At 38.3% G+C, this 10,468-nt stretch overlaps 1 protein-coding gene across 1 annotated transcript; it reads right to left on the reverse strand.

The window, feature by feature from the left end:
- Positions 1–1,614: 1,614 nt before the first annotated feature.
- On the reverse strand, positions 1,615–8,142 carry tmed1b (transmembrane p24 trafficking protein 1b). Its single transcript, XM_072384467.1, has 5 exons — positions 7,849–8,142; positions 4,766–4,863; positions 4,480–4,669; positions 2,546–2,713; positions 1,615–2,461 (listed from the first exon to the last, which is right to left on the reverse strand). Exons 1-5 carry the CDS (start codon positions 8,044–8,046, stop codon positions 2,411–2,413), a joined length of 705 nt encoding a protein of 234 aa, XP_072240568.1. The 5' UTR covers positions 8,047–8,142; the 3' UTR covers positions 1,615–2,410.
- Between the last annotated feature and the right edge of the window lie 2,326 nt (positions 8,143–10,468).

Here is a 10,468-nt window from a genome sequence, read left to right on the forward strand (position 1 = left end):
ATTAGTTTCTCAACTCAAGCCTTTCTTTGTTTTCTGTGAACAAACTGTGAACATGCAGTGCGGAGGAGTCCTTCCCGTTGCACTGTGCATAAATTTGACACAAGAGCATTCAGGTGAAGACCTTGAGGTTTGCATGACATATAAATCCAAACAGCTGCACAGAAACATTTCCCTCCTCTGTGTGCAGCCTAACAAGACCTTCATTACTCACACTATGATGGACCTGTGGTCACCATGGTAACTGTGGTTGCCAGTGGAAACACGCAGTATAGATTGTGCTAGTTATTTTAGGGCTTTTCGTAGTACTAAACAGGTAGCAACAAAGTAGTGCAAACCTAAGCTGTTTTCCTTCTACAGGTTCAAAAACTAACTGGAAATGTTCTTTTCATGGTCCTCTCACACAGGCGACCTCCGCAAGTCCCTTCACGCCCAAACCACTGGTGACGAAACCTCACGAGACAAAGTGGCTCAGCCAACAAGACTCTACTCCACTTGACATTAACAGACTTTCTGTTGTGAACAGCTGTTTTCTAGTTACGATCCTTAAGCTTGACATTTAAAGAAGACAATATGCGGAAATAAAAGATAAAGGTAATAATAATAGCTGTGTCAAAAAAACGAAGCCAACGTCGTATGTGTGATGGATTTGCTTTAGTCCACCACTGAAACAAACCATTGTACACACAGGTATATCTTTAGGCTTAATATTTAACATATAATGTATTTAAATCCTATAAATACTACTGAAATAATTTAGTTTTTCATGTCATTAGAAATAAAAATAAATGGAACAAAGAACAAAAAGTTAAATCTTCATATATACGGAACACAGTGTTGTCTAAACCCCTCCAAACTGACAAATAAAGTACTTTACACAACAGTGGTTTCTTATATATATATATATATATATATATACGCCAATCAGAAATTCCATTATTACCGCCAACCTAATATTGAAAAGGTCCTCCTCATGCTGCTTCATAGGTTATACACCATTCCCCAATGGTTTCCCCAAATGTTTCAAAAGACTACTAAAAAGTCATTTCCATAATTTGGCCTTTTCTCTACCTGTTGATATCTTATGTCCCTGGTCATGTTCTCCTGTATTTCATATCAACTTGTTGTTCGTTTCAGATGTACTGTTCTTCTACATGTTTTCTTATGAGCTAGTATACATGTATACATATACTTTTACATGCTACGTGTATTTAAATATATGAATCCTCAAATTCAAGTGTGTAATAAATTCGAATTCAGCTGTTTAAATTTGTTTTGGGGAATTTTTTCCATCCACATGTCTGACATAAGGTCGAGCTTGATCTGACCTGCAAACACAGTTTGAAATTGCAGCAAAGGAAATCATCAGCTACCATATGAGCACAGTCACTCAACAGCACTGTGGTTTCATGCAACCCCCCCTCCCCCAAAGTGCATAAAGAAGACATAAAGGTGAAAAGCTTTTGTGCATTAAACACACGACTGTCATGAAGTTTAGCTTTAATTCATAACTAACCATCTTCATAACAGTCTGCAATCTGAAAAGACAACTTCCCTCAGAGTATTTCCTGTGTAAAAAATGTGTTTATTATGATGAATGACAGATGAAAACCTGATTTTTCTTGTAATATCATACAGAATATGCAAACATGTTTTTACTGAGAAAATAAAAAATGGGGAGCATCACAATAACATTCTTTTGACACCTGGATATACACCATGAAAAAACAAAAAAACCCAAAAAAACAAGTTTGATCATCTTAAAGACAAAAGGATCGAAGCCTAAAACACACAATCATGCTCATACGGACTTAACATGTTTGTCTGGAAGGAAACTGATGTGTGTGAACTCCTGGTAATCTCACTGGAAGTCCCTCATTTTGCATTATTAACTGTAAAAACCTCAGCATGGACTTGTACTGGCACATGAAAAAAGATCGGTACCCTCTGACCAAAACCAAAGAAAAAAGTAAAAATAAAAAATATCATCAACAAGGCTGTAACCAAGGAGACACTTCAATCACTGATTTTACAGCAGAGTCTTAAACTGTCGAGATCACAAGAACAAACACGCCAATAACACTATTGCACATCGTTATCCCCTGTAAACCAGCAAAGTGGCATCATATTACATATCAACCTCCATCTTTACTGATGTTATGTTGCGATAAAAATGCTCACATCTTTAACTAGTCTCAGAGGTGTAGCACAGCAGCTGTACTACAACATGCACTTCCTCACTGTCTGTGGTAAGATCTGACATTAAAGGCACTACATGAAATGAAGTAACCCACTTCAGCTTTCTCAAACTCTTTCTAACAAGGTTACCCTTTATGATCTAACAATATTCAGTTATTGCTCACAAGCTGTTCTCTCTCCTAATCTGCTTTGCAAAACAGCAAAAATGGCCCCTTTATGTGCAGACCCTCCGTTTATCGTCAAACAGTTTGCGCACAGTGTAGACCTGTGAAAAGACAATAAATTGGGTGTTAAAAATGGTGTGACAGGCTGAGCTCAAGCTGCATGGTGTTGTCAGGGATCTATTTACCTGAGTAAAGGCCACACACAGCATCACCAGCACACTGGCACACGACCAGAATGAGACCCTCCAGAGGTTATCCTCCAGAAGGTTTCGGTCCCGTGCCTCAAAAGCCCGGAGCACCGTCTGCATCTGCCGGCTGCGCTCCAAGCGTCTGTGCAGAGAGTCCATGGACTCCTGAGGGGAAAGGAAGAATAGACGGTAAGTCAGAGAGCCATATGGAAGATACAATATGACAAGATAAGTTTGTCTCAGGAGCTTTCAAATACTTACTGTTTGACGATAACTGAACCTTTCTAAATCAACATCTTGGCTATCTCAGCAGGATTTAGAAGATGTGAATTTACTAAGCTGCCTTTGATTCCATGTGAAATGTCTGTTTGCCAGCAAGCAAACAACAATAATACGTGGCTTATGCAACCATAAATGATGTAATTTAGCTATTCTGAACTGAAAAAGAACTGATGTTTCCAGTAGTCTTCTTGTGGACAGATACTAGTTAAATGTTAAGCCTGACATTATTCTATAGTGGTGCTTTCACGTCAGACCTAAGATGATCTGTAAATAGATACAGAAAACCTCTTTTACGGGGTTTCCCCATATGCATTGTTGGATTCATGTTCTTCCATATTTGCACATAATCTGTCTCAATATGATTTGATGGAGTCGAAACTCTTCAGAGATGGTTTCTAACATTTTCAAGCTGGATGAACATCAATGGCTCCTCTAAATTCCTGAAATATCCTTGTTCATGATATGATACACAATACTCTGAAACAAACAGATGAGACGATCAGAACTTGATGGATCCCCTACTTTAGGGCTACATTCACCTTACAGGCACATTGTTCAATTCTGATTCAGTACAGAGCAGATTTGACGGGTCACAATCATAATCACCTGATTTTCAATGGCACATATGTTCATTAGATATGTTTTTGTGAGCTCCATTCACAGACAATGTCATATTTGAGAGATCACACACGATATATTAGACTGAGACATAATTTGGAAATGGAAGTCATTGCAGCAAATTGAACACATTTTGCTCTAAAGGTTGGCAAACGTTTAGATACTAGATGCTAGCTTCAGCTGATTTGGTGGAAATTGCTAGCAGTGCACAGAATCAGATATGAGTGTCCTCACTGATGATGCATAGCCACATACTGGATATAAATCTGATCTAGGATCACATCCTGAAGGGACACAAAACTGAGATGTGTCACATTGGAATTCACAATCGGATTCATCTTTTAGACAGCTAATAAATTAATTTGTGTCACCTCAGCACAGTAATTTGATCGCAGCCTAAATTAAACAGAGACACACTCACACTGATTGAAAACCCCCAACTCTCATTTCACCATCAAAACAACAGCTTTAAAGATTCCCTTTGTTTTCCCAGACAAACAGATGTGAAATTTTCGAAAATATTTTTTCCATATTTCAATATTGACAATATTGATATATGATATATGAGACAAAGAATAAGTCATCAAATATAATAATTTTGAGTCATTTGCTTAATCGGATTCTTTTGGATCATTTAAGTCATATTTCCTGCAGAAATATTGAATTCTTAGAAGTTCACAAACTCTCAAGCACCATCGTATATTTTCCAAAACGTCACCAAGCTTTAAAAGACCAAAACCAACACTGCATTTGACAGTATTTCAAAATTTCCCACTTCCTCAACCTGTCCGTGACTCTCAGTCCCGAGCTGATGACAAAAGAAAAACTAGTCATAATTTCCTTTTTTGTAGCAATACAAAACCCAAAAAGCAGCTAAAGTGCATTTGGAGAGCCATTTTCAGGTGTGAGCCATCACACTCTTTCTAACAGGACAGTGTATGTTAGATTGATGCCAACAAAGTTGCAATATTCAAATTCATGGTTTGTCTGGTATATATCGGGACCTTCTTTATTAAAATCATGCAAATCACCCTGATGTCTTCCAGTTTGTATTCCAGCATGCCTCCATCAGGCTCCTCTATCCCCGGCCACTCTTCATCTCCACCCACATCTCCTCCTTGTCCCTCAATGATGATCTCAAAGAACACCATCTTCTCTGAGAAGCGACTGAAGCTGTTGTCAAAGCAGATTTCATAGTCTCCCTCCTCTGTAGGCTCCACCCTGGGATTACAGGAAGTAAAAAGATGAAAAATAAACATGGTAAAACATCTGCATAGTCAGTATAATGAAAAGTGATCAAGGGTTCAGGCCACCTACGTGTGGACTCCATCAGAGCGGCGAGACTCAATGATGAACTGGACGCCTTTAGGGGAGATGATGGTGAAGTCTACATCCATACCAGCACCAGCTATCACCTACATGAACACATACACACAAAAATGGAGTTAGCACTAATTTTATAATCAAAAGAAAACATTTTTGGGATAAAGAGAAGAAATAGTGCGGAGAAATGGATCCAAACGCAATTTTATCCAGGGCTTTGTAGTACATAGTATGAATTTTAAAGTACCCATTTTAAGCTAGTTAACCAGTATATTGTGGGAGTCTAAAAGAACAGGATCACAAGCCTTAATTTTTATTAAAAAATTACTTCCCTCATACGGTAAGCTGCTGCTGTACTTGTTGTTCTCTCTAAAATACCTCCTAAAAAAGGCCCAGTCCAGCTCTCATTGGTCTTGAAAAATGGTGGAGCAGTTCAGCTGCTTCTCCTTTGTTTAAGTGGCTGCCCAACAAACCATTATCACTGCAGTTATTCTGCAAATGGGGATGTCACCCAGTTCTGGAGGAAACACTGAGGAATAAAACTTAATTTACATAAAAGTTATTTGACTTCACTTAAACTTGGTCTTGGGTCATTTCTGCCCTCATAAAAGATGCTGAGTTTACAAAAAATATTGGCTATAATAAAAAAAAAAAAAAGATGGGAAAGAATTCATAAAGGCTTATAAAAATCTCCCTGGAACTAAAAATGTGCTTATATGTCTATGTTCTTACAGAATTATTTCATACATGTTATATTAGGATGGACAAACGGTTGAAAACACTTTCAGTGTTCCCAATTAAAATGACTGCATTCAAATGAGTTAACATTACTTTGACTGTTGTTGCTGCAAGGAACTGTGGGACGGCATCACCTCCTTTTCTGTCATAAAGGATGATGTGCTGCACACTATTCTAAAGAGATAGTAAAGTATAACCCACTTAGATGCTTCCAGGTCACTTCCCTTAGTTAGGGACCCTCCAGAACAAAAAAGGGCTTTAAGTGCTTCTTATTATGCTAACTTATGCCGCATTGCGTCCTCTCTCCTCCCGTCAGCCAAAAGTCATTCCCATTTCGGCATCCTTAAAGAAATTACAACCCTTTTAAGGCACAACGATATAAATGAGGAGTGAAGAGAGAGGAGGCTTCCACAGGAGCTCAAAGCCACAAAACACAAATGCACCCTATGCAGTAGATTTTCTTTGGAGAAGTGGCAAAACGTATAAATACTGGGCCTCCACATATGCTTTTTGACACAAATTTAGACTGACACAGTGGAACCCACTAGTTTTCTATTCGGCGGGTTTCAACTCATGGCTCTCCCTTTCATCTTTCTCTCACATTGCAAGACGCAAGGAAATAAGTGGCATGAAGAAAGCTGGGGGACATGTTGGCATCAAATAAAAAGCACCCTTTTTGGCCGTGACAATGTAATAAAGTTTCCATCTGAGACCTGATCAGCTTTGATTTGTAAATTTAAAATCAACATAAACTGATGCTACCTGTGATTTCTCCTCATATAAGTCTAGTGCAAATGAGGCTTTGCAAAAGCAAACAATGTGAGATACAAAATGATAGAGAAGACTGAAACCAGCAACACACTTTATTCTATGGACTCATTTCTGAGTAAAACAAAGTCAAACATGCAGCGCATGAGTGTGTTGCTGCAGCAGTGAATGGTGTAGGACAGAAAGCCAGAGCTGCCTGTAAATGTTATTCAAAAGAAATCACATGACCTTAAAGAAAAAGGTCAATAATGGCAACAGGTAACATCTTGTCTCAGGTAACTTTTATCCAAACATCCTTAACTGAAATTATTTAACAGAGAGTTGGACACTAACTGCTATTCTGTTGCCAAAACATCAAGTTTAGACTTTACTCAGAATTGAGGTAATTTCCACATGAAAGATAGTTTTTTAATAAAAGAAAATAGTAAAATATAGATGTGGTAGGGATGATACTTAGTAGTAGTGGGTTTAATGCATTATATACAAGACACTTTGAGTCAAACGCTGTCATGTGCCTCTCTCAGGAGAGAACAATAATTTCACAGAAACTGAGACTTTCCCACTTCAACGAATAACTGCTGACGACGACAACTTCCCACCACATGATGTATCAACATGTATGTAGTGTTTTTCTAACTGCATTGCTTAGTTTTGACCATAGCAGTGCTAAAGCATTAATCTAAAGTATTTCTAGATGATATTTTCCAAAGCAGAAATGCCCACAAATGTCTGTATCTTTAAATTTTTGCAAACATCCATGATAGCGGAAATATTCATTTTCAGCTTTGATTATTGGTCAAAAAGGGCAAAAAGCAAAGCTGTTGCCTCGGGCTCTGTGATTTTTTTTTCTCTAAAGTCTAAAGAAATGTTTAATGACATAAATATTTCGATGCACCATGAAAATAAGTATTTGTTGCAGCCCTCAATGAGAGAATGGTTATGAGAATAGTAGATAGAAGCAGAGCTATAACTTGTGGTTTGGTTCCTCTAAAATGTCCTATCATGTGTTTCCCTGGTGGAACAGGACATCACTTCAGGATATTAAAAAGCTGGAACAACCAGGATGTTGAATAGCCTGCTCACATGACTCACTGTGACAATGAGTGGTGACATATCTCAACTGCTGTCATGACTGATCTCATTGCCAACTCGTGCATTTGTGTCAATCACGTTTATACTGCGTCCTTGCGCAAACTAGTTTTAGATCAACAAATCTGACGTTGTGGATTCAACCACATATTTCTACCTTTACTGGAAAATATGAACTTGAATTACAAAAAAAACTGTAACTTACGCCAGATCACAACAAGGTACTTCGCAGATGCAGTCTAAAAATATATTTTTCTCAAATATTCACCACACCGGTCTCACATACCTACTCGTGTAAAAATAATGGAGGGATATTGTGTTTTTATGACTGAAAAACGCAGTTCAATGCACGCTGACCATACCAGTTGCTAAATATAGCAACTGTTTGCTATCAAAAGCACCTTCCTTTGTAAGCTTTCGTTAAATATGTTATTAATTGTGAAGACAACGAGTGGTTGTGTTTGCTGGACACACACAGTTACCTGGTACTCGACCTCCATCGTACCGTTCTTTACTGCTGTCTGAAAGAAACACTCGGATCTTCCGGCTGGTAGCAGAAAGGTAAACTCGCTGTCTTGGCTCTGTCCAAAACAGCGCACAGAGCCTGCACACCACAGAAAGACTACCACAAGGCCCAGCAGCCACCCTCTGCTCCTCACTCTCATCAGGTTAACATCCATGACAAAGATATATATGTATAGAAATGTATATTTCCACACACAGAGCTATCTAAGTTCAGCCATCTCCTTCGCATCCCTCTTCCGCAGCTGAACTTTGCGATGTTGTGATTGGATGGAGACCTGCGAACAGGAACAGTGCTGCAGACCAATAAGAGGAGGAAGAGTAGCAACGCTCCTCCAATCACTGCACGGCTGGGGTTTCCACTCAGAGCCTCCCATCCACCACAAAGAAAGAACTACTGTGAAATAATGTAAACACTAAAAGGAGTAGTTACTGAATCTTTGTGACGAAAAAGGACCAACACTTTGAGCAATATGTTCATAGTAATACTGAATACACAAATAAAACATTTAATGTGAGATGTTTTAAAATAATTCTGTGCAGTGAATTCAGCTGTACTTACATGTACTGTGACCGCTCACAGAGAAAGCAAAATGTTCACAGACAATACGGTCCCCAGCATTACAGCAATATCAATAACGCTTTTCCACTCTTATACATGTATATTATATGCTCTAATTAAATTACCAAGTGAAGCTGTACCCACATCATAACTGTGCATGTAACTGTGCCAACTGAAAAGTGTACAATGCATGTATCTGAACAAATGTTTACCAACTCATATTCAAAAATGCTCAAATTTTGAACTTACTGTCCACGGGGTAGCTGCAGCCATGACTAAGACATCATGTTAAGCACATTTTAAAGTATTACTGTAACTTTTTACATTTTGGCTTTCATAAGTATGAAGGACCTTTAAAATGGCCTATTGTGCTCACTTAATGCTTTATATTCTTACGTAGGTGTAAGCTATAGTAGCTTTGCATGATTTACTGAAACAGAAACAGTCCTTGAGTATGCTAGACTTCAAAGCCCATCAAGCCTTCATGTAGCTCTTATCACTTTAAAGCCCCTTGATAAAGATTAATATCCAAGGCTTGTGAGCTGTACTTTGTATGTTGAAAGGTGTGTTCGAGTGTTCCTTCGTCTGTCTGCAACTGACTTTTATAGACAGCAATAAAAACCTAGGGCAGAAGAGTATAAAAAGACAACAGTCAAATCAAACACAGTTTATTAACATGAGTGACCTCACGACAGTGACTGATCTCATGCGAATACCAGCTACAGCATCACAGAGAATGGTTTCTTTTTATTTCTTGTCTCAAAATACAACTAAATCACATCAGAAAGAGAAAGAAATGTCAAAGGATTAGGAAATGAGACTTGTTTTCCGGAAATGGTACGGTACTGTTCGACTGAACTGTCCTGTCAGCTTTCCTGCTGGAATTAACTGCCATGCATGATGTGCATATGCATTGAAAATGAGCTGCCTGATAGATAAATCAGAGTCATTATATGCTCTTTGAAAGAAATAACTAAAGAAGATAACCAGTAGATTCCCAGTCAGTTCAATCACAAGAAAGAGGCTGCATTTCATGACCTGTCCATATTACAGTCTGGATGCTCCAGTAAGGTTTTTATACCATGTGACATGGTGACATTGTGCAGAGCTGGTGAAACTCGAACAACGTATCGAACCACCATGTATTGTATCAAGATCATCATGCATGGGGCCAAGTCAACGCTGTGCAGGGAAGCATCAAGTTGAACAAACTTGAAGTCATTACCAGCCCCCTTCTAGTTTTTCGAGATAATTTCTGACCAATCCAGTTTGACAGCTAATCCCATACTTTATTCACCAGCCAATCAGGTAACATATTCCCAGGAAATATCAATGAGACCCTGCCACCCAGCAAAGACTAAATTGTTGACAGCTCTTAAGTTTATATCAATGATAAATTCAAAATAGTATAGACTGGATTCTGACTGGAACCTTTTCATAGGTTTATGTACAAAAATGAAGGTGGTAATGTGGGATGTAGGTTGAATAATGAGCAAGCTAAGGTAATAACTGCTTTTACTATGAATGCTTGCTTATGAACAACTTGAATGTAATGATATTAAACTTTATCACTTGTTGCTGTTGGGATTATTCGGCACTAAACAGAATAATTATAAACTACATGTAACAGTTAGGTTACAGAATTTGCACAATGGGTTAACCTGCTTACTGTCAGTATATTGGGGTTGTTTTTATTACTAGTTTTGGAGTAATATACTGTCTGAAGTTTGTCTCAATTGAGACTGTCCTCCTCCCCACAATGTGCCCTTGGGTTGTTTTTTTGTACAGGCACATACAGCCCATGATTACATTGAAAGAATATGCTACAACTAGTGACAACTTGTGAAAAAATGCCATCTTTCCTCATATGAGGGCTTTGTGGGTTCTTATATGAAATACTTAATGTCAGCTCCAACGTAGAAACGGTCATATAAGTCATTTCCTGCTGCTGCTATAGAGAAGGTACTTTATGGGCCGTATTTAAGGGTATGAACACATGAACTTTATGACTTCGATAA

This window comes from Leuresthes tenuis, unplaced genomic scaffold (assembly GCF_036924035.1).
Source record: "Leuresthes tenuis unplaced genomic scaffold, fLeuTen1.0.hap1 SCAF_4, whole genome shotgun sequence".
NCBI classification, from domain to species: domain Eukaryota; kingdom Metazoa; phylum Chordata; class Actinopteri; order Atheriniformes; family Atherinopsidae; genus Leuresthes; species Leuresthes tenuis.

What these genes read in the sequence shown, in the direction of transcription:
- tmed1b (XM_072384467.1), bottom strand. Translation starts at nt 8,046, where the DNA reads ATGGATGTTAACCTGATGAGAGTGAGGAGCAGAGGGTGGCTGCTGGGC. An exon ending in CGCTCTGATGGAGTCCACAC is followed by an intron (nt 4,670 to 4,765) that starts GTAGGTGGCCTG and finishes CTGTAATCCCAG; the next exon opens with GGTGGAGCCTACAGAGGAGG. An exon ending in ACAAACTGGAAGACATCAGG is followed by an intron (nt 2,714 to 4,479) that starts GTGATTTGCATG and finishes CTTTCCCCTCAG; the next exon opens with GAGTCCATGGACTCTCTGCA.